Below are 25,682 nucleotides of genomic sequence, written 5' to 3'. Positions count from 1 at the left end.
AATGTCGCTCCTTACTTTCAGTTAAAAAAAAATTGTTTTTTTTATTTAATATAATACTAGAGCTGTAGGGACTCCAACTTTTGTGCCGCTTCTCCTTCCCAAATCTCTGCTCCATATTTTGTGACTGGTAAAATTTTTATATTAAATATTCTTTTATGCATTTTTAGGTTTTTCATTCCCATTAGGCATAGTATCTCCCCAGTCGTCGGATTTCTAAAAATTGCAGACATGGCCACTTTGCCTCTATTAATTATTTCATCAACATGACTCTTTAAACTTCCATTCTCCGATAAAACAAATCATAAATATTTATTATTTTTCTTACATTCAGTTCCTTATTATTAAATTTAAATGTAAAATTATCATTGCCACGTACTTTCCTTTTTTTTCAAAAAATAACAACTTCACTCTTTTTATCATTCAGCCTTAATTCTTTCATCTGCAAATATTCTTCTATAAGATTCAGAAGCTTATGCAGATCTTGCGGTGTACTAAACACAAAAGCAATATCATCTTCAAATAATAAAAGTGATAGCTTATGGGTCCCTAGAGTAAATTTCTGAGCCCATCTATTCTCTTGAAAATCAACAATATCATTTATTAAAATATTAAACAATTAAGGAGAAAGAGTGCTGCCCTGTTTTACTCCCAGTTTAATATTAAAAATGCTAGAAAATCTGTTACCAACTAACATGATTCCACTCACACAAAAATACATACTCACTATCAACCTCACAAACAAATGAGGGAGGCCAACTCTAAACAGGGCATCCTTCAATGGCTCTCTGTCGACAATGTCAAACGCCTTATGGAGGTCCAGAAACCCCACATAAAGCCAAGTTTTTCCCTTTCCTTACTTATTAATTAATTCCTTTAAAATAAATATTGTATCTACCGTCAAGTACCCTGTCCTAAAACCTCCTTGTGCTTCATGTATTATATTATTTTTTCTAACCATTTATAAAGCCTGGTATCTAATATTTTATCCATTACCTTACTTAACGCAAGGAATTAAATGATAATTCATGTGCAACCTGGGGTTTCCTCTCTTAAAAAGCGGCAAAAGAACAATATACTAACTTGTAGCCAATTATTTTATATTGCCTCACTAATTCTCTCTTTGAGTTGTATAAGGCGATGAATCGTTGCATTGAACTATATTTGCTAATAACAAGTAGACATGTCTTTTGCTTGAAAGTAAATACCATTTAAAAATGATACAATTAAGAATGAATTGAAATTATCTGAAAGGTGAGGGAGTCTACTGCCTCTTCAACCACCTGCTCTTTACCCTAAAGTTTATCTTTTACATTAAAGACAGTAATATACTTTATCAATCATTTTTTGTCGCAACTAAATAAATGTTATAATAAATGTTATCGTTTAACTAAATAAATGTTAATCGTTATGCAAAACAATGTCACTGTCAACTAGATTTACTTTAAAGTATGGGGTGTCAAGGTAAAAAGACAAAACTTCATTAAAGCATTTTTGAAGACAATAGATAAATGAAACACTAATATTGTTCCAGCAAATTTCAAGTCGAAACTTTGGATTACAAAAGCGGGGAGTTGAGGCTGGACATCCCTTTATATTTTAAGATGCTTTCGGTTTATTTTCAGTTTAAACATTACGTATTTATGGTAAATTTTATAGGAAATTACACGTTTATAGTAAATATATAGTATAATAATAATAGTATAATTATTATTTCGCCTTTCAGTAGAATTTTCCACTATATAAATTGTTGTTTAAAATATTGTCATTTTGAAATCTTTCTCCGTATTTCAGGGTACCAGTTTTTCAGAACCATAGTAGACCACTGTTGTCACTGTAGCTCCCAATATTCTAATCTTGGTTCGCAAACTCATCTTCCTATTATTCCAAAATTTTTTCAACTTGGGGAAAAGGCTGGCTATTCTAATTTTAATGCCTTCACTTCATCCAACATGCATACAAGTAACTCTACCTATTCAAGTGAAGCTATTCATTTGATCGATCTTTCCGTTTCCCAACATCACCCCTTCAACTTTCACTTATGCCGAATCTAAACGACTTACTCTTCTTAATATTAATTTTGTTTACGCCCTTTACTGTCAAAACCACAAAAAATCTACCTCAATTAAAGTTATACAATCAAATTCAGCATCTCTACAAACCCAACAAAGGAGCTTTCCACATAAGCTAAGCTTGATCTTTAATGTGTGTTTAATGTTTGTTTTTCGTTCTTATATTTTTTTGTAAGGAGATATCCAAGCCAAACAGAAATTCAAAGTTGAATACCTTTTAAGCAAGAATATAAATTTTTGGCCCGGAATGGTGCCAAAAAGCTATCAAGTGAAAATTTTGGGAAAGCCTGTCGGCTTAGGAGAATCGAAAAGCTATATTGCTACGGATTTATTGACGTATAGCCACGACACATCGTAATACTATCATGCGGTGACACACAAATCCCTAAACGCACAACCATGATCAGGCAAAGAAAAAGCCTAATGTTTTTTCCTGTGTGTGATATATATTCATTTTTACTTTAAAGATTATTATTAAAGATGTTGGATTCGGTGAAGGTATTTAAAGCAGAATGGCTATGGTCAAGGGTGTTTTTTCACAAATAAAAAAACGTTAAAACACTAAGAAGATAGGTCTTTGAACTATGATTAGAATATTGGATGCTACAGTGATGAAACTGGTCAAGCATGGTTCTGAGATCAGGGCCGTCCAAAGGACGGAGGAGAATTTTCTAGATGTTTTCCAGAAAACTTGGCTGCAGATAATTTTGGGTACTCGTTGGACTGACCGTGTATGAAACAACAAGTTGTATTGAGAATGTGGTTCTATCTCACTTTTATTGACAGCGCAAAAGCGCTGACTAAGTAACGAGTGAAGTACTACTACTACTACTACTAACAACTCACCACAGCATCAAGCCACTTGAGACCAACGCAGCTACCCACACTCCTCCTCTATCCCTATTTATTCAAGGCCCTTCCTTTTTACACCATCCAAGGGGGTTTTCATTTCCCTTAAATCTTTCTTTCTCCCACCCCAACCGCGGACGATTTGCTTTCCGCTTAGGCCTTGACAGTTGGCCAAAACGGATAACCTTCGGCAATTTGTCATCCTTCATCCGCAGAGCGTGACCAAGTCATCTCAAATTTTCTCTCGTTATAGTCATAGAAAGCGGGATAGAACCATATTTTTTGTACAGCCTACTGTTTGAAATACAGTCAGTCAGCCGGGCACCTAGAACAATGCGTAGGCAATTTCTCTGAAAAAAAGCAAGCAGATATTCCTCCGCTTTTTGGAGCACCCATGCTTCAGAACCATATGTGACCACTGTCATTACTGTAGCTTCCAATATTCTAGTCTTGGTTTGCAGATTTATCTTCAACTTCAAACTTTTTTTCAACTGTGAAAAAACACCCTGAGTCTTGGCTATTCAACATCTTCACTGCTCCCACCGTCTTTACCAATAATTAAATATAAAAAACAAGTTTTTTTTTAACTGAAAGTAAGGAACGACGTTAAAACTTAAAATGAACAGAAATTATTCCGTATATGAAAGGGGCTGTCCCCTCCTCAACGCCTCGCTCTTTACGCTTAAGTTTTTCAGTGTTTAAAAAAATAGAGATGTGAGAAAGTCAAACTTTAGCGTAAAGAGCGAGGCGTTGAGGAGGGGACAGCCCCTTTCATATACGGAATAATTTCTGTTCGTTTTAAGTTTTAACGTCGTTCCTTACTTTCAGTTAAAAAAAACTTGTCTTTTTTTATTTAATTTTTGAGTGTTTTTGAATTAATGCAGGTTTTGATTCTGGCTCACCGTACATGAATAATTATAAAAAAATTTGAATATTAATTTTACTTTTATTTGGTTAAATGACTTTCTCGAAACCTGTTTAATTTTATTTACGAACGTTTTTATTAGTAATAAATATACGTAACTTACGAATTAACTTACGTAACGAACCTCTATATTCTTATATTTTTAATACGGATATTAGAGGGTTCGCCCCCTAGTAAATACCTTGCTCTTTAAGCTAAAGTTTGAATTTTGTTCCAATTCTTTAAAAATGACCCATTAATCACAAACGCCGCTAATTAGAATAAATAGCTCTTATGAAAGTACTAAATAATTTTTGGCTTAAAGAGCGAGGTATTGACTAGGGGATGAACCCGATCATATACGTAATATTTTCTGTCGGTTTAAGTTTTGATGTTGCTCCTTACTTTCAGTTGTTTTTTATATATAATTTCTGATCTTTATTTAAATAATGCTGGGAAATCCGGCGCCCCCTTCATAGCGATGTCCCTTCTCCCATGAAAACTTCCTTCAGGGTAAGATCCTCCCACATAACCCCCGACCCACTCCCCCCCCTACCAGCAAAAATCCCCTCTGAAAACGTCTGTATACTTCCCAATGACCAATACTATATGTTAACATTGGGTAAAGTTCAAAAATTTCCGACCTCCCCCCGGAGACTTCGGGGGATTAGTCATCCTAAAAGAAATAGTTATCATATTTTCAACCATGCTGAACAAAATGGCTATATCAAAATATGCTATCTCGGGTGACTTTGGGAAAAAAATGAGCGTGGGAGGGGGCCTAGTTGCCCTCCATTTTTTTTGTCACTTAAAAAGGGCACTAGAACTTTTAATTTCCGTTCGAATGAGCCCTCCCACGATATTCTAGGACCACTGGGTCGATACGATCACCCCTGGGAAAAAGAAAAAAACAAAAACAAACAAACAAATAAGCACGCATCCGTGATCTTTCTTCTGGCAAAAAATGCAAAATTCCACAATTTTGTAGATAGGAGCTTGAAACCTCCGCAGTAGGTTTCTCTAATACGCTGAATATGATGGTGTGATTTTCATTAAGGTTTTACAACTTTAAGGGGGTCTTTCCCGCTTTTTTCGAAAATCAGCCAAATTTTCTCAGGCGTGTAACTTTTGATAGGTAGGACTAAACTTGATGAAACCTATATACTTGAAATCAGCATTAAAATCTGATTCTTTTGATGCATCTATTAGTATCAAAATTCCGTTTTCTACAGTTTCGGTTACCATTGAGCCGGGTCGCTCCTTACTTACAGTTCGTTACCATGAACTGTTTGATATTACCAAGATAAGTGAAGCTGCCCTGATCAATCTTATCGCGACCTAACGTAACCTTTTCATCTTCACTTCTTCCTAGCCTTAGCGACTTAGTCTTCTTAATATTCCTTTTTAAATCTATTTTAGCACCCTTACCTCACAAAACCTCTAAAAGTTCATTCATTTTGCTCCCGCTTTCATCTAGGATTCCTAAATCATCAGAATCATCTAAGTCCAGGAAAGCTTTTCCTTGATTCCACAAACTTCTATATTTGTATGTTTTTATTACGTATAAGTTTGCTCCCTAGTCAATTCCTCGCCCTTTACGCTAAAGTTCAAATCACCAACCCCTGAATCACAAAGGCTGGTTAATTAGAATAGAAAGCTCTTTTGAAAGTACTATATATTTGAAACTATAGCGTAAAGAGCGAGGTATTGACTTGGGGGCGAACCCCTTCATATACGTAACAATTTCTGGTCGTTTTAAGTTTTAATGTTGCTCCTTACTTTCAGTTGATAAAAACTGGTTTTTTTATTTAATTTATGATTACTTTTCAAATTAATTAAAAAAAACTTCCCGGAAAATAAGTTTTCCGAAGAAAAGTAAAGGCCATTTTAAACTTAAGCTCAGCATATACAAATACCTGTTAAAATTCAAACTCAAAATGACTAAAAATTACTAATAAGAATAAATGAAACCCAAAACGAACAGAAATTAAATAAACAATCATAGAAAAAAAATATAACAAGTAATAATATAAATGAATAAATAGATCTTAAAGCGAGTAATGCTTAGATTGAATAAGAAAATCAAACTGAAATCGAAAAAAAAATATTTTGCTATTGAAGCCTAAATGAAACTTAAAACGAACAGAAATTGAACAAATAATAAATGCAAACAAACATACAACACGTATTAATGTAAATGACTAAATACATCTAAAAACGATTAAAACTTAAATTGAATATGCAAATGAAGCTTGAAACGAACAAAAATTACTACAAACAAGAGTTTGGGTATCGCCTCCTTCTCTCACTGTAAAAGTCTCAAGCCTACTGCGTCATCGGCGCTTTACTGAAAACCAATTTTATTAAAAATATTTTCTTTTCTACTCAATATTAAAAATAAACAATAAAATTATAGTAAAATTTTGAACTGATAAGCTTTCAACAATTAATATCATTATACATCAAATATTCATTTTAATTTATTAGTTTTTTTCAAAGTTGTTCAAGACGAATATAGTTTCACTACAAACAAGAATTTGGATATAGCCCCCTTCCTTAACTGTAAATAAAACCAAAAGCCTACTGCGTCATTGGCGCTTCACTGAAAACGAATAATATTACAAATATTTTCTTTTCCAGTTCTTTCATTATTGAAAGTAAATATGAAATTGGAGTGAAATAAACTATTGAACTGATGGATCTTTCAACAACTAATATCATTATATATCAAATATTTAATTTGATGTTGTTTATACTTTCCAAGACTATTTAAGACGCACATAGTTTTCAGTAAAGTCCCAATGACGCTGTAGATTTTAGACTTTTACAGTGAGAGAAGGAGGCGATACCCAAACTCTTGTTTGTAGTGATTTTCAAGCTTGATTTGCATATTTGATTTAAGTTTCACTCGTTTCAAGATTTATTTATTCATTTATATTAATATCTATTGTATGTTTGTTTGCATTGATTGTTTATTTAATTTCTGTTCGTTTTAAGTTTCATTTATACTTCAATAGCAAAATATTTTTTTTTTGTTTTAAGCTTGATTTTCATATTCAATCTGAGCATTACTCACTTTAAGATCTATTTATTCATTTATGTTATTATTTGTTGTATGTTTTTCCTATTATTGTTTATTAAATTTCTGTTCGCTATGGGTTTCATTTATTCTTTAATAGTAATTTCTGGTCGTGATGAGTTTGAAATCTAACAGGTATTTGTATCTGCTGAGCTTAAGTTTAAAATGGCCTTCACTTTTCTTAGAAAAACTTATTTTTCGGAAAGTTTTTTTTAGTCAATTTTGTTCGTTTTTGATTGCAAACAGTTTCAAGCTTTTAAATTTTCCTTATTTCAAAAATCAAACATACAAAAAAAATCAAATGTTCATCATAGTATCAAAACTTGTATCAAAGTAACAATATCAAAGTGAAAAGGGTTTGCCCCCTTTGAAGTTTATACAACGACCCCTTCTATATGAAATGCCTCAGGAAAAAAATAAATGGAGTGTGGGGGGAGGCTAGCTGCCCTCCTATCACTTTTTACTCTTAAAATGTGAATTACAACATTTAATTTCCAATCAAATGAGCCCTCTATGAAGTTTATACGAGCATCCCATCTATAACAACCATATATACCCCCAGGGCATAACTTACAACGCCTAATCTCGGGCCCTGGTGGTGGGCGTGTGTGTCGACACCGGAGTTTTTTTTATCTGAACTTTGAACTATTTTTAAAAAAATGTCTACCTCAAAATTTTTATCTGATGCATTTAGGGCGTGCAGGGGGGGGGGGCTAGTTGCCCTCCAATCTCTTTTAACTCATAAAAAGTGAACGAGAACTTTCAATTTCCAATTAAATGATTCCTCTCCGAAGTTTATACAAGCATCCCTTCCATAAAAACTGTATATGCCCCCAGATTATTACTTACAACGCCTGCCTCCGGGCCATGGGGGGCTGCGTCGACACAGGAGTTTTTCTTACCTGACCTTTGAATTATTTTTAATGAAATGGCTACTTTAACACTTTTATCGGATAGGCTTGGGGAAAAAAGGGTGTGTGGGGCTAGTCGCCCTCGGCTATCTTTTGACTCTTAAAAAGTGAGCTAGAACTTTCAATTTCCAATCAAATAAGCCATCTCTGAAGTTTATACGAGCATCTCTTTCATAAGAGCCATAGATGCCCCCAGGACAACACTTACAACGCCTACTCCCTGGGCTCTGGGGGGTTGTGTTGACACCGGAGTTTTTGTTATCTAATTTTTGAACAATTATTTAAAAACTGGCTATCTCAAATTTGGGGGCGGTGGTCAGCAGCCTGCTCGCGGTACCCCTGCTTATACTAATCTAAGCTGACCATTTTGTTCCAATTCGTTGGTTGGTTGGTGGGCTAGTAACCCGCCATGGTAAAAACTGATTACTCAAGAAACAGCAACAGATAGCCTCGGATTGACTTCTTCTTCTTCTGTGATGAAGACTAATAAACGCCCCCGGACAGGATTTTTGAAAACGGCCGAGTGTTTTCGTATTGGATACTGGAATGTTAGAACAGTTAATCAAGAAACACAGCCAGGAAAACTCAACAGTGTTATGAGAACCCTTGATAAGTTCCGCATTGACATTGCTGGACTTTCTGAGACCAGGCTTACTGGTTTTGGGAGTTTGAAAAATGAGATTTGCCACATCTTGTGTTCCGGTCTTGAGACTAGAAAAGAAGCAGGTGTCGCAATGGCACTAAGCAATCGGGCCAAAAAACGCCTAGTGGACTCGGAACCAATTGGTGAGTGGATTCTTCGTGCCCGTTTCGCCACTTCACAGGCCAAATTGACAGTTATTGTAGTGTACGCCCCAACGAATGATGCCTGTGATCAAACCAAAGACGACTTTTATCGTGCGTTATCTAATGTTGTTGCAAAAACGCATCGTCATGATATTGTGACTGTGTATGGGGACTTTAATGCTAAAGTTGGAGGCGATGCTTCTTAAGCCCCAACTATCCTCGGTAAACATGGACTGGGGGAAATTAATGACAATGGTGTGCGACTGATCGATTTTTGCGCTACTCATGAACTTATCGTCGGCGCAACATGGTTTCCACATAAACAGATTCACAAGTATACTTGGAACTCGGCTGATGGTGTAACACGAAATGAAATAGACCATATCCTAATTGCGAGGCGCAGGCGACGATGTCTAGAGGATGTTAGAACCTTCCGAGGTGCCGACTGTTATTCCGATCACCAAATTGCTGTTTCCAAGTTCAAGCTGAAACTGAAAACTGTGACAAAGCCCCAGCGGCCAGTGAAAACCTTCAATTTGAGGAAATTGCAGGACCCGAACGTATTGCAAAAGTATACTACAGCTTTGTCAAACAAGTTTTCCCTTCTAAGAGACGAAGTGTCGCTTGATAGTCAGTGGGAAAAAATTGCAGAAACCGTGAAAGAGGTCGCACAAAAAGTTGTGGGCTACAACAAGAAGAAGAAAGAGCAGTGGATATCTGAAAGTAGTTGGGATATTATTGATCAAAGGGCACAACTCAAAATACTCGTAGATAAATATGACCATAGCACGACTTGTTCTAGAGAATATGTAGATAACCTGAAAGCGCAGTACAAGCGTCTCCATAAGCAAGTCAAAGCAGCAACCAGGGATGATAAGAGGATGTACCTCAAAACTATGGCCAAACAGGCTGAGGCAGCTGCTAGACGGGGGGATAGCCGTACTGTGTATGCCATAACGAAGCAGTTAGCGTGTATTTCAAAGGCGTCGTCGACCCAAGTTGAAAGCAAAGATGGCATTTTATTAACCCAGACTGATCACATAGTCCGACGCTGGAAAGAGCATTTTAGCGAGGTACTAAATCAGATACCTCCCACAACTACTTTAAATATCCCTGCAGAACCACTGTTTGATCTCGGAATATGTTCCGGACCTCTCATGCTTAGTGAAGTCAAGGAGGCCCTAAAGACTTTGAAAAACGGAAAGGCTGCAGGCAATGATGGCATATCACCAGAATTACTGAAGTACAGTAGAAGCGCCCTAGCCGAACCCATATTTGAACTTCTTTCCCGTGTTTGGGATGAAGAAAAAGTCCCTAGTGAATGGTCGAAGGCAGAAATTGTAAAACTCTTCAAAAAGGGACAAAAGACTAAGTGTGATAATTGGAGAGGTATTGCTTTACAGTCTGTTGGCAGCAAAGTCCTGTGCCAAATAATTCTTGAAAGGATTCAAAGTAAAGTGGAGAAAGTTCTGAGAGATGAGCAGCACGGATTCTGCCAGAATAGATCATGTTGTGACCTGATATTTAGCCTGAGAGTCCTGCTGGATGAATCCAATGAATGGCAAGCGGAACCATGTGGAAGATTTTAGTGCATTACGGAATTCCGACCAAAATTGTAAATATAATTAAAGCGCTATATCATGATATCATTTGCGCAGTACAGACAGAGGGTGGCCTAACGGAGTGGTTTTCTGTTCAGTCAGTTGTAAGGCAGGGCTGCATTCTATCACCATTACTGTTTGCCATAGTGATAGATTTGGTTCTCCGTGGATGCAGTTTTAGTGGCGGTCTACAATTAAATCCACTGAGAGAACTCAATGATGGTGATTTTGCTGACGATGTTGCACTTATTACCCACGACCCAGAAGATATACAACGCAACATTAATGAACTCGGTCGTATGGCAAATGCTGTCGGACTCTCCATAAATGCTAACAAGACCAAATAAATGCCAAATGTAGTTATACCTGACTTAGCCGAAGGACTTTTGGTTAACAACGAGGAAATTGAGGAAGTGAGAGAGTTCAAGTATCTCGGCAGCATTTGGTTAACAACGAGGAAATTGAGGAAGTGAGAGAGTTCAAGTATCTCGGCAGCATTCTTACGCAAGATGCCAATTCCGAAAGAGAAATACTGTGCCGAATAACATTGGCTGGGTCTGCTTTCAGCTACCTTAGAAATGTTTGGAGAAATAATAAATATTCCCAAAAGTTAAAGCTTAAAATTTATAATAGCAATGTGGTCTCTGTCCTTACGTACGGCTGCGAAACTTCGAGCATCACTGCTCAACTAGAACGACGACTCCAGGTATTCGACAATATTTGCCTAATGTCTATCCTAAATATACATTGGACAGAAAGAATACGAAATGATGAAATCTATCGTATGACAAATCATACCCCCATCCTTCATCTCATTAGAAAGCGGCGATGGATGTATTGGGGGCATATGGTGCGAATGAGGGAAGGAAGGCTGCCGCACGACGCAAGGTGTTGGACACCCCCGGTCTCCGCAAATCAGGGAGACCGAAAATGACCCTTGGCAGGTCACTAATGAAGGAGCCGAAGCTGGCGAGGTCCTCGTTGGAGGAGCTATGGTTGAAGGCTCAGAACAGGTCGTCATGGCGAATCACTGTTGCTGCCTTATGCGCCCCCAGGCGTAGGAGGACCTAAGTAAGTAAGTAAGTATCTCAAAATTTGTACCGGATGGGCTTGGGGAGCCTTGGTGGGGGGGGGGGGCTAGTTGTTCTTAAATCTCTTGACTCTTAAAAAGTGAACTAGAACTTTCAATATCCAATCAAATGAGCCCTCTATGAAGTTTATACCAGCATCCCTTTCATAAAAACCAAACATGCCCTAAGGGTATAATTTAGAACGCCTTCTCCCGGGCCTTGGGGGGTTGTATTGACAACGGAGTTCTTCTTATCCGACTTTTGAACTATTTTCTTTTTTAACAAAACGTCTATCTCAAAATTTCCATCCGATTGGTTTGGAAAAAGATGGCGTGGGGGGCTATTTGCCTTCGGATCTCTATTGACTGTTAAACAGTTAACTCGAACATTGAGTTTCCAATCAAATGAGCCCTCTCTGAAGTTTAAAGGAGTATCCCTTTCATAAGAACCATATATTACCCAGCGCATAAAATATAACGCCTGCCCCCAGACCGTGGGGGGTTTTGTCGACACCTGAGTTTTTGTTATCTGCCTTTTGAACAATTTTTAACTTAATGGCTATGTCAAAATTTTATCGGACGCATTTTGGAAAAAGGGGCGTGGGGGGGGGGGCTATTTGCCGTCCAATCTCTTTTGACTTTCAAAAACTGAACTAGAGCTTTCGATTTCTAATCAAATTAGCCCTCCCTAAAGTTTTTACGAGCATCCCTTCCATAAGAACCAAATATTTTCCAGGACATAACTTACAACGCTTGCCTTCGGGCCCTGGGGGTTGTGTTAACCCTGGAGTTTTTGTTATATGGTCTTTGAAGTATTTAAAAAAAAATGGCTATATCACAGTTCTTATCAGATGGGTTTGAGAAAAAAAAAGGCTCGGAGGGGGGGGGACTAGGTGCCCTCCAATCTCTTTTGACTATCAAAAAGTGAACTAAAACTTTCAATTTCCAATCAAAAGAGTCCTCTTTGAAGTTTATACCGGCATCCCTTCCATGAGAACCATATATGCCCCCAGGACATAACTTACAACGCCTGGCCCCAGGCCCGGGGGGTTGTGTCGACAGCGAAGTTTTTGTTATATGATATTTGAATTATTTTTAACAAAATAGCTATCTCCAAATTTTTATCAGATGCACTTAGGAAAAAAAGGCGTGGAAGGGGGGGGGCTGGCTACCTTCCAGTATCTTTTGACGCTTAAAAAGAGAACTATAACTTTCAATTTTCAATCAAATGAGCCCTCTCTGAAGTTTATATGATCATTCCTTCTTTAAGAACCATATATGCACCCAGGGCATAACTTATTACCCTTGCCCTGAAGACCGTGGGAGGGAGTGTCATTCTCAAAGATATAATTTCCAGAAGTTTCAACTACGTTGAACAAAGTGACTATCTCGAAATTTTGATTGGACGTGTTTGGGGAAATGGTGGGCGTGGAATAGGTGTTAGTTGCTTTCAAATCACTTTCGACCATTAAAAAGGGCGCTAGCCATTTTAATTTCCAATCGAATGAGCCCTTTTTGAAGTTTCTAAGGCAAAACTTTCTACAAAAAGCTTATATGCCCCCAGGGAATAACTTATAACCCTTGCCCTGAGAACTGTGGGGGGTGTCATCCTCAAAGACCTAATTTCCAGAATTTTCAACGACGTTGAACAACATGGCTATCTCAAAATTTTGATTGGATGTGTTTGGGGAAAAGGTAGGTGTGAGAGGAGGGTTAGTTGCCCTCCAATCACCTTTGACTATTAAAAAGAGCGCAAGCCCCTTGAATTTCGAATCGAATGAGCCCTTTTTGAAGTTTCTACGACAACGCTTTCTATGAAAGCCTTAGATGCTCCCAGGGCATAACTTACAACCCTTGCTCTGAGGGCTATGGGCGAGTGTCCTCCTCAAAAACATAATGTGTATCTGTAAATCAACTACGTAGAAAAAAATGGCTATTTTAAAATTTTCATTGAATGTGTTTTGGTACCTGTTGGGCGTAGAAGGGGTATTCGTTGCCTTCAATCACTCTCGACCCTTAAAAAGGGTACTAAAACTCTTGATTTCAAATCAAATGAGCCCCCTTTGAAGTTTTTACGACGACCCCTTCCATATGAAGTGCAGCCTCTGGGGGAAAAAAATTAAGAAATTAAATAATAATAATAAAATATTGGAGCCGCATGGCCTTTACTATAGGCAACGCTATAGCGTTGCCTCTGATAATGCTGAGAAATCTGGTGCCCCCATCATAGAAATGTCCCTTCCCCGAAGGAAATATCCTGCATGAAAAGAACATTCCCCGTAAACCCTCCTCCGACTCCTCCCCTCCCCACCAAAATAAATTGCTCCTGAAAACGTCTTTTTACTTCCCATTAACCAATACAATATGTAAACAATGGGAAAAGTTCATAACTTGCAGCCCTTCCCCCAGGAGCTCTGTGGGATTAAGTCATCCTCAAAGACATATTTATTAAATTTTCGACTATGCTGAACAAAATGGCTATCTCAAAAGTTTGATTGGGTGTAAGCATTGGCATTGTTTCTGTTTTCTTTTTCAGTTCTGTTTTTAAAGCACCTGTTTCTGTTCTGTTCTTACAAAAAAAACAGAAACAGAACAAAAACAGATGACCTGTATTTTATTTAGCTGTTCTATTCTGTTTCTATTTTCATAATAACTATTTTGTCCTGTTTCTGTTTTTTACTACCTGTTATTCTTCTGTTCACGATTTTAGTTTATGGACTTGAGAATGAGATATTAAGAAATTCCGGAATTACAAAATAATGTTTTAAATCATAATTTGAAATTTTGAAGAAGCCTGGTTACCCCCACACAGTTTTTGGAATTGCAGCGTCAACCTAAAGTAGAAGTAAGTAAAATGATTAAAAGTGAAAAATAAAATGGTACTCAGCGTGTCTAACATATAAAATGTGCTGCTAGATTGTTTCAGCTGGGCAAAATTGCGGCTTTGGAGTCAGATGTTAGTAGGTAGGTGTGTAAATGGGAGAACGGTAAAGGTCCAGTTTTGTTCCACTAAAACAACTTATATTTTTGTGTATATTATTCAATCAATTGAGCAGCAAAGTTGCATATTTGCTGTCTAAGTGAAGCAGGATTAAAAAAAAAATCACTTATTACTGTATATCCTGGTTCTATTGGTAGGGCCTCTGTAACCTACATTATATGTGAAGTAATTTGCACCTTTAACCAGGAAAACTTTAATTCAACGGTTTTTATGGAATTTATGCTGCTAGATAACAGTGACCTGTTGTGATTACCATACTAGCCTATGCATGATAAATACCGATTATTAATTGCAAATTTTCTTAAATGTTTAGTCAGAGAGGAATGTAAATGTATTGAAGTCTTGTCCAGTAGAAATATATGTTTCTGCTGGCACGTTTTATTGCATCAACATAACAAGATATACTTTTTCAAGATGCCAAATATACTTTTTCTCATGTTAATAAAACCATCTCTAAATATAATCAATGGAAACCCTTTCAAGGAAAAACCTAGAATTGAAACAGTGGCCTAACTAGCTGACTCTGGCCTAGCTGGTGAGAATCTTATAAAATGCTGATACACTGTTCTCATTTTGTTGGATATTACGTCTTCCGGTGAACACGGTATTTTTTGCAATACAGCACAATATATTAAAAAATTGTCACTAAGCAGAATATTATTTCTTGTATCTGTCTCTTAAATACCTATTATAGACAAGTAAATTCCCGCAAAAATGAATACTGTGCTGCAAATTGGCTAAGTTTTTAGAAAACCGTAGTTAGGAGCTGTCATTTTGCTTTTATTTTCCGACGAGTTTTCTTAGGTCATTGCGCAAACGAAGGGGGAAATCGGCCCCTTTCCTCTAATTACGCCACTGAAACGAAAGAGGAAAGATATTTTGCTGGAGGTGTAATTTTCAAAATGGTAGGCTACTGGAAGGTGCTTCTAGTTTTGTGAAAAATCCTAACATCAACCTTTGTTTTAAGACAAGCATGATGTCATTTTCTGATGACGACTTGTTTGTTTTAAGACATCTCTCTGGGTATCCTACTGAAAAAAGGAAGCAAATAAAGTATTAGGTGATATTTCTGAAGAGCGTCTCTAAAGGCTAAGGGAGTCTCTGCCATGAAATTTAGATTAGACTCCGGCACAGCCCCGATGAGGGAAGACCGGCGGCGGCGGGGAAAAACAGCGCGCCGCCGCTGCGCCGCCGGGAAGATGTCGACGGCGGACCGCCGGCGTGATCAATGTTGACCGCAAACATTAATGTTTTCATCAATCTTTCTCAAATCACAGCTTAAATTCACAACAGATTCGAGCCTATTCATGAGTTCAAAAATTCACAAGTCACTGACTGGAAACTGATCTTCTTCATTGTTCATCAAGAGAAGTAGAAATCTGGTAGAAACGAAATGGCTGTAGCGTTTCAGAACCCTTGCATAATACGAGTAGTTGAAGTAGTGAAGTACCGTTGATTTTGAATTGAAGTTATCAAGTATTTTGGGCAATAGGTTGCATAGGTTGCATCAAGACTGGGCTGGGTAATTGTAGACAGAGAAAGCCAAGACAGATAGTCCAAGTAATTGAGAGGCAAATGTTTAAATGGCTGGGGCACGGGTAAGCTATGTAGCTATGTAGCTCGTAGCTATGTATTCTTAACATAAATAATTATCAAAATTAGTATTTTTTTTCCATCAAGCATTACTGCATAAAAACTTCAAATACCGTATCACAAAATTCGTCAGTTATCTGGGTAAAAACTTTGAATATAAATTTGAACTTAGAAGCTTAATTTTTTCATAATGCCCTTTACCTATATCTGTTCTGTCACCTTTAAAACAGTGGAAAGGGGCGACTTTGACATTTATTATCTTTTTTTGCTCTTTTGGATTCCTAAAAAGCCTTCTTGTATTAAAAACTGGTTTTTAATAACAATTTAATTAAAAAAGCATTTTAAAGTTTTTTTTGGCTACTTTATAGAATAAATGTCATGTAGGCTAAGGCTGAACTGCTGCTTTTTTATTGGTTTTGGCTGCTCCTTTTGGATATTATTCATTTTTTTCTTTTGGGGATTTATTCCAAATTATAAACTAATAAATAATAAATACCTAATATCAGTCAAATTATAAACAGCATCTAAAAGGAGTCAATTTATCAAATTGAAGAATACATGATGAACACTTCACATGAAAACACTTCAATTACAATGAAACAAAAAACACTTAATGGTTTATTCGGTATGAAGAAAAATGAAGTGCCAGCTATTTTCTTAGGTAAAAAATGAAAGGCTCGTCCGTTTTAAATATAATTAAATGAAACAATATGCAGACTGAAGTAGCTCCAGGAAGATGTTGAGATTTTCTTCCTAGTTCGTCACTTTTAATCCAAGCAATATGTTAAGACACTTAGTATCAGTTATTGAGTTTAAGCTTTGATTTCCAAATTCTCACAAAAATTACCAAATTTAAGAAAGTCGTAACAATAAGTCACGTGTGGTCAAAATACTCAAAGACTCCTCTTTGATCCCCACCCAGGCTCAAAGCTTCTGCTATGGTCATATCCATGGAAATCTCCAAAGATTTTCTTTTCAAAATAGCTTTCAAGCGTAGTTAGGGGTATTTAGCCTTTTTTGCTTTTGTCCAAAGGTTTGAAAAAAGTGTTATAATATTCCAAACGTTACATTTGTTATTTTTGTGCATATTTTTGGTAATCATTTGTGGGGTGATCAAATTTTTTAAACCGCTGTAGATATGTAAGAACGTTCCAAGATCTAGTACCCTGAGGTCATAAGACTGTCAAAGACTCGTCCTTGAACCTCCCGAATTGAAAGCTTTTATTATGACCTGGCCTTTTAGTGTAACTTGGGCGCTGGACGAAGGGCGCCATTGTCAATCGAGCGCAACATTAGGTGGGGATGTCGATATCGCTGTCGTCACACCAATTCGTTTTAGTGTGAATCTGCCAGGTACTTATGAATGAATGTTTTCAAAGTAAACACGTTTCATCAATAGGAAAAAAACGGATTGGACGCATATGTCCCTTTTCGTTTGGACAATAAAACCATACAAGTGATGTATCAAGTATAACTCACGAAAATCTTGTTAATTTTTGTCAACTTCTTGGTATCCCTGCTTTCAATAAAAAAAAAAATCAAGGTACTATCACTTAAATATAATAGCTCCCTATGCCCCCCCCCCCCCCTCTGGATACCATCTTGATAGGATACCGTCTCTGCTTTAAATTACAAAAAATAATTAACTTATTGGCATCCCTTCTTCAAAAAAAAATCGAGGTATTATGATTCAAATATGATAGCTCAGCCCCCCCCTCTGGATACCACCATAATAGGATGCCGTCTCTGCTTTAAATTAAAAAAAAAATCTGGCATCCCTGCTTTCAATAAAAAAATTTTTGGCATCCCTGCTTTCAATAAAAAAAATGAGATATTATGATTTATATGTAATGCCCCCCCCCCCTCTGGATACCACCTTGATAGGACACCGTCTCAGCTTTACATTACAAAAATAATTTACTTAATAATTAATTAGGTCACTATATGGTTCAAACGAACACGCAAAATAACGTTAAACAGCTTAAGGTTCCTTGAAAAAAAAAAGAGGGTATGTGTAAAGGGGTACAAAGACAACAACAAAAATGTCGAAATTATTCAGATATACCTCAAATTATTGGAAAACTGAGTCATAGATTCGCCATGGCATTCAATAAGATCCAAAGAATCTAACTAAAAGGGAGCACACACAAAAGCCAAATTAGGCCAGTAGCCTATGAGAAATTGCAAAATACCCAAGACAATGAACGAGTCCTAATGAGAGGCCCTGGGTCTATCAAAATGTTTCAATGGTTTCCCAGGGAATTTGATATCATTTTCTTCTGTCTCCACTTTAAATGAAAAAAAAATATTCTTTTTGGCATCCCTGCTTTCAATAAAAAAAAGAGGTATTATCATTTAAAAATGATAGCCCATACCCCCCCCCCCCCCCTATTGGCAATAATTGACAATTTATTTATGAATCATATTCTTGGGGTAACTTCCATTTCAATCTTTAATTCCCCAACCTTGTACATAGCTTAGTCTATATCTAAATTTTGTCTCAATAGAAGTTTTTTTTTTTTTTGGGGGGGGGGGGGTAAAAATGATTCAGAAAGAAGATTGTATGTTCTATCAGGCGTTCAATAATTGTGTACTAAACATTAAAAAAATATTATCTAAAAACAGCAAAAGAAAAACAAATTCTTCAAACTTACAATTCAGCTGTAGAAACAATCTTTCAGCTATCAACTTCAATATCCAACTGAAGGCTGACGCTGTATAGTAATGAATGCGTTCTATAATTCTATTCAACTTGAAAAGAAAATTCTTGACTATGAATGATGTAAGAAATAGCGATTGGAAAACTGCATTCGAAATGATTTAAACTCATTTCATAAAGATGATACTATTTTTGTCAACATATGAAGAACTGTGTATATTGCAATATTTGCAATTACATATTGCATCTGTCTGGTTTTTATGCAAAGTAACAAAGAGACGAAAATTAACGAACAAAATAGTTATGAAGAATTATGGTATGCAAAGTAATATTTGGCAGGGAAACTCACTGGTGATAAATCGATAGGGGTGGCACCGTGATTGCGTGATTTTTGGGGATACGGGAAACCAAATTTTTTTCGGGGTAACGCATAGATTTTCGTGGAAATACCTGAAAATTCGGGGATAGTGCAAGCCCTGCTTGATTTCTAATCAGGAAAATCAAAATACTAAACCACACGAGAAGGAAAAGCTCCGACTTTGCGGTTGACGCAATAAAGAATTGCCGCAAAATTAATTTAAAGTCGATGGAACGCCGCCGCCTCTGCCGGTGGTGGTGGGCTTGCAGCGCGCCTGTGGCGTTGCGACACTTCGGCGGGGTTTGACCGGGCCTCTCGTCGGCGGCGTTCGGCCGATCCCCCGGCGCGGCGGCGGGGTTTAATTTAGATATTATTTTAAAAGGAAGCACACAATTGATATGCATAAAGATAAAGTATATGCGGCTGGTGCAGCAAGTAACAAACCCAAGCCAACTAAAAAAAATATACCAAATCAGGTTGCTTCCCTTGAGAAAGCTTCAGATAGCAAAACAAGTGACACAAAGGGCAATGGATTAATGAAATCTGGAATAAGAAGAGCAGAGAAACAACGGTTCTTTATTTCCAATCGATCAAAACAAGCTGTTCTGCGGATGCTCTGCTGCAAAATCCTGTTTATGGACAAATTGCCACTTTCTGTGTTTGATAAGGCAGATATGAGACAGCTTATTTAAAAAAAATACAACAGGGGGCTTGCAAGCAACATTTGGGGGAGCCGTCCATCGTCACATAAGTTTTGCTGCCAGAAAGAAAGAAGTTCAGAAGCCTGCTTTAAGATCTGCCACTCAGACTAGCTTGACTTTTCACTGCTGGTCTGCAAAAGGATCCGGCTTTATAGGTATCACTGCCTACTACCCCAGAAAGATGAAAAATGAGCAGAGGTTGCACTACTATCATTCACATTTCTAGAGCCATAAGCATTCTCATACAATTACCAACATCCTTTCAGCAATCCAAGGTGCAATCAGGAAGTTTTCAATGACAGATAAGATGTTCCGCTTTGGGACTAAGTCTGGGAACAGTGTCACTGAAGCCTGTAGGATATGAGCCCTTTCCTGAACTTCATGTTTTTAACATTGTCTTCATTCATCTGTTGCACGCGTTCTTGGATTTTGGTCCACTCGAAGCTTAACCAATGACTTTCCTGAAGGAGATTACTTGGAATCTTTTGATGACGCCGAAGATGTAGATCCAACTGGTGAAAATGATTCAGACGGTCTTTCTGGTCCTTGTTCTGAAAACTCCAGAAATAAAGACAAGTTTGTTGAAGAATCTGAATAAACTGATGCAGTGTCTAAGGAAGAGGGTGGTGAAAGTAATGGAGAAGAACAGTGGGGAGCTGGGAGTCTGTCAAAGAACAAGGTTGCATCAATGGCTATCCGAAGACACGTTGCACTTGCTCAAACATTGATAGTCGAGGTTGTCGCAACCCCTTTTCCTTTGAGAATGGACCATGAAAACTTGCCTAAATAATCAAAAGCCTGCCCACTCGTATTCTTGAAATAAAAGTTTGAAGTAGAAACACTTTCTATAATAAAGCTAGTGCAAGGGTAGGAGAAAGTATTTTCTGCCACAAAGCGAAAGAAATTTTCGAAATAAGTTATCAAAAAGTGCAATTGTTCTTATATTTGCATCCCTTTGAAAACCTATTTAAGAGAAGAGAATGCTTATTTAAAGTATTGTGTAGCAAAGAGTATAAGTTTCTTTGAAATTCAGAATTTGAGAAATTTCATTTTACCTATTTACTTAAGAATGCATTCGGTGGAGGGCCTAGAACATTATTTTCTCGCACAAAGTGCCGTAAAAATATGTGAGGTACCCTTAAACCATAAATTTTCCTTTTGATTTGTCTCTCACACACATTGGCTAGGAAATAATTAATCTTAAAAGATTGTTTTAAGCCACGAGGCAACGAAAATTGTTGACTTGGCGGTAAGAAGTGTCATTTTCCCGCGCATTTTTCTTCTTTCATACATTGTTTCAGATGGCTTCCTCACATCAGGATGGGGGAAGGGGAAGGCATGGTCGGGAGGTTGAGACTGTCCCCCGAGAAACATCTATGGGCTCTGCTCAAACACTTTGAGCTAACTGCGCAATTTGATGACGAAAATTATTCTCCTTGCCTTTAAGACTGATTCAAATGTATAAGTTGTGCATTTCCGGGAAATTTGAGGTGATTCTGAATAAACATAAATGCGCATTTTTGGAAAAAATGAACGGGAAAATAGAAGAAAATAATCATAAAAAAGGATGGTGATGTTGTGTGCATAGACAGTTTTTCGCTCCTTTATTGAAATTAAATAAAAAAAACAAGTTTTTTAAACTGAAAGTAAGGAGCGACATTAAAACTTAAAACGAACAGAAATTATTCCGTATATGAAAGGGACTGTCCTCTCCTCAACGCCTCGCTCTTTACGCTAAATTTTCGAAAATTTTCGAAAATTTTCGCTCTTTACGAAATTTTCGTTTTTTAGAGTTTCGGTTACCATTGAGCCGGGTCGCTCCTTACTTACAGTTCGTTATCACGAACTGTTTGATTTTTGTAGGTTTTAGAAGGTTTTAATTCTACAGGGGAAAATATATAAAACCAATGGATGAAGGAAATAAGGAAAAGGGCTATTCAAGAAAATGTTTTAAATTCTATATACCTTTTTCATAATAAAGTTAAATTTGTTACAAAATCACTGGAAATAAAGAGAAGGTTCATTCAAAAAACTGTTTTAGTTTCTATTTCCTTTTCAACAATAAGGAACATAAAACTAAAGACGAAAAGATATTGAATTAGATTAAGTGTTTTACTAAGAGTAAGAACCGATGATAAAACTTAAGAGCCATATCTAAAAAATAAAGGGAGGGTGTTGTACTGTTTTTAGAAGGTGATTTCTGCATGTTTTAAAAGGTTTTAATTTTACAAGGGAAAATATGTATAGCCACTGGTTAAAGGGAATAAGGGAAAGGTCAATTCAAGAAAATGTTGAATACATTATATGGCTTATATTCGTTCTCGTCAGATTACAAAAGTTCTCGGACCAAATTGGAAGCGAGTACAAGATTAATCGGTCAAAACTGTTATTTTCATGCAGTAGCCTACTATATTTTTGATTACTATATCATTGCAGTACTATTTTGATATTATTTCAGTACTTTATAGTGGAAAATACCCTTTCCTAGCTGTATAGTATTGATTTCAAAGCCCTAAGAATAAAGTGTTTTAGTAATGTTTGTAAATTCTTTTATTAATAAAACTTATAAGTACAAAAAAGGTCTTTTAGATGTCTTCTTCCACGCTTAATCTTCAATATATTTCATTGGTGCAATTAAGGCATCTTGCAGCCTATTTAAATGTGTATTCATTAGGTACACCTGTTCAAGGGTATACCACGTTCGGCACAGGAAGTTCTTCTGACATGTCCGAAAATTTACTGAAACGTTAGCTAAGGTGTAGGGGCATGCTTGGAACACCTTTATAAGCACTAATAAGCAATCCTATGATGTACTGGGACGTCTGATAATGTTTTAAGCTTTTATTTAGAATAATTTATTACTTTGAGAATTTGAAGATATGTCAGAAAATAAAAGGTTAATAAGAAAGATGTTTCCTGCAGGCCTATAAATTTCCATGCAGGCAGGCCAAATATTGCCTTAGACAGTATTTAGTATTTATATCACTAAACTAAGATTTTCTGGACTAGGCTTTGTATAGGCTTTGACAAATAAAGCCCAGATAGTGAATTTTTGGGGGCGTTGCCCAGAGTCCCAGGCAAATGACCCAAAAATTGAAAAATTGAAATTTGCTCAGTATCTAGAATATCGCTAGTAGGGCTATCGCACAAAGTGTTTCTAGCCTTATTTACGATGGAAATTGTTTTTCAGCTTGTTGGGCTGGTTGAATAATTAATTAATCTCAATTTTTTTTCGACTCTAGCGATAAGAAGAGTGAACTTGCAGTTATGGTGTGCATCTAGATACTGAAGGCTAGTTCAATGTAAAAAAAATTCTCATTTCGCCTTGTGCTTCTGGAATATAGTAGATACCTATGTAGGAAATCATCCGAAGGAGTTATAGAATTTTAGAAAATATATTAGAACGAGAAAAGGTACTTTGAATTCTCCAGTGCATGACGAACAGGGAATTTTCAGACATATCTTCAAAAAAGTAGTGAGAACTCGTTCCTTGTCTGAACTCGTTCGTTCCTTCTCGTTCCTCGTTCCTTGTTCCTTGTCTTGACCCCTTGGGTGGTGCGGAACAAAGGCAAGCATATCTAACCGAGTTCTAGCAAACCGTGGTATGGCATCTGTTAGCATAGCTTTGTTGTACTGTCAATTCAGTCAACAATGAGTGAGGTGGGGCCTGATGATCCCTCTCTGTATTCTTAAATAAGAAAAAGATTCTAAAAAAGAAGCGGAAGGACGAGAATGAGTGTAAACACTCCCATCCTTCTTGACCACCGACACTCTATAGGCCTTCCCTGAACAACTTTAGACACTGCATACACCTTGTTTTTCTACTTAAATACCAGAGGTTGTTTCCTTCTGGGGACCATCTATAAAAAAAAAGTGCACCCTTAGCCTTGACCCCTTGGGTGGTGTGGAACAAAGGCAAGCATATCTAACCTAGTTCTAGCAAACCGTGGTATGGCATCTCTTAGGATAGCTTTGTTTTACTGTCAAACCAGGATACATGATACCCTATGAATACTCTGTTGTTTTTGAGGTGAAGATCACCTCTAAAACCACGGGGGGGACCTGGAGCCAGACAACTATTTTTTGAAATATGCAACGTCTTGACCCCATTCTTTCATCAGCCCCACCTATATCCCCTAGAGGCGACAATCTCTCCTATCTAAATCTGTCCGTGCTAGCCAACCTAGCTCTAGGAGACCGTAGTAAGGCTACATAGGTATCTACTATATTCCAGAAGCACAAGGCGAAATGAGCTTTCTAGCCTTCAGTATCTAGGTGCACTCCATAACTGCAAGTCCACTCTTCTTATCGCTAGAGTCGAAACAAAAATTGAGACTAATTAATTGTTCCACCTACCAAACAAGCTGAAGAACAATTAGTTCATCGTAAATAAGGCTAGAAACACTTAGTGCGATAGCCCCTGACCGTCTGGTGCACTTACAGACTATTTACAACGACGGAAGTGAGAACCTGTTATTTGAAGACATATCTTCAAAAGTTGTCGTGAGAACCAGATAAAGAACAAGTTCAAGTACAAGTTTACCCTAGGAGCATATAAGGTTTTTATTGAAAACTTTGTCGTAGAAACCTTGAAAAAGGGCGCATTCGATTGAAAATTCAAAGTGCCCTTTTTAATAGTCGAAGGTAATTGGAGTGCAACTAACCTCCCTCTCATGCCCACCTTTTCCCCAAACAAAAACATTCAAATTTTTTAGATAACCATTTTGTTCAACGTAGTTGAACGTTTTGGAAATTAGGTCTTTAAGAATGACAGCCCTTCCCCCCACAGTCCTCAGGGCAAGGGTTGTAAGTTGTGCCCCGGGGGAATATACGGTTTTCATAGATAGCGTTGTCGTAGAAACTTCATTAAGTCATTCAATTGGAAATTGAAAGGGATAGTACCCTTTTAAAAAGTTGAAAGTGATTGGAGGGTAACTAACCCCCTCTCACGCCCACGATTTCCCCAAACACATCCAATTAAAATTTTGAGATAGCCATTTTGTTCAACGTAGTTAAAAGTTCTGGAAATTAGGTCTTTTAGAATGACAACCTCCCTCGGAGCCCTCAATGCAAGGGTTTTAAGTTATACCCTGGGGGCATATAAGTTTTTTTTAGAAACTGTTCTTTTAGAAACTGTTCTTCTAGGTTTCTAGGTTCTGTTCTTCTAGTTTTTTTTTAGAAACTTCAAAAGGGGCTCATTTGGTTGGAAATTGAAAGGGCTAGTGCCCTTTTTAATAGTCGAAATTGAATGGAGGGCAACTAACCCCCTCTCACACTCACCATTTTCCCAAACACATTCAATTAATATTTTTAGATAGCTATTTTGTTCAACGTAGTTGAAAGTTCTGGAAATTATGATTTTGAGGATGAAAAACCCCCCAAGCCCCTCAGGGCAAGGGTTGTAAGTTATGCCCTGGGGGCATATAAGGTTTTTACAGAAAGCGTTTTAGTAGAGACTTCAGAAAGGGCTCATCCGATTGGAATTTGAAAGGGCTAGTACCCTTTTTAATAGTTAAAAGTAATTGTAGGAGAAATAGCCCCCTCTCAAATCACCATTTCCCAAAACACATCCAATCAAAATTTGTAGATAGCCATTTTGTTCAACGTAAATGAAAGTCCTGAAAATTAGGTTTTTAACGATGACACTGGGGGCAAGTTATGCCCTAGGGGCATTTAAGGTTTCTTATAGAAAATGTTGTCGTAGAAACTTAAAAAAAAGATTCATTCAATTGGAAATTGAAAGGGTTAGTGCCCTTTTTAATAGGCTAGTCGAAATTGGTTGGAGGGCAAATAACCTCCCTATCACGCCCACCATTTCCCCAAACAATGCAATAAAAATTTTAGATAGCCATTTTTTTCAACTAGTTGATAGTTCTGGATATTATATCTTTGAGGATGATCAGCCCCCCCCCCAAACTCCAAGGGGCAAGGGTTGTAAGTTATACCCTGGGGGCTATATAAGGTTCTTATAGAGCGTTGTAATAGAAAATTTGAAAACTTTGAAGGGCTAGTGCCCTTTTATTAGTCAAAAGTGATTGGAGGAAAACTAACACCCCTACCACGCCTACCATTTCCCCAAAAACACCCAATTAATATTTTGAG

The 25,682-nt window shown here is 37.2% G+C and overlaps 1 protein-coding gene across 1 annotated transcript; it reads left to right on the top strand.

Moving 5' to 3' along the window:
• Positions 1 to 8,288: 8,288 nt before the first annotated feature.
• LOC148950738 (uncharacterized) lies at positions 8,289 to 15,504 on the top strand. The gene is made up of 3 exons (XM_089091931.1): positions 8,289 to 8,709; positions 8,806 to 9,671; positions 15,358 to 15,504. Exons 1-3 carry the CDS (start codon positions 8,289 to 8,291, stop codon positions 15,502 to 15,504), a joined length of 1,434 nt encoding a protein of 477 aa, XP_088948057.1.
• The last annotated feature ends 10,178 nt before the right edge of the window (positions 15,505 to 25,682 follow it).

The sequence above is a fragment of the Artemia sp. Qi Xiang Cuo genome, chromosome 7 (genome assembly GCF_049724085.1).
Source record: "Artemia sp. Qi Xiang Cuo chromosome 7, ASM4972408v1, whole genome shotgun sequence".
In the NCBI taxonomy this organism is placed as follows: Eukaryota; Metazoa; Arthropoda; class Branchiopoda; order Anostraca; family Artemiidae; genus Artemia; species Artemia sp. Qi Xiang Cuo.
The sequence above is the reverse complement of the archived record's forward strand: the minus strand, read 5'-3'. Positions and strand labels throughout refer to the sequence as shown.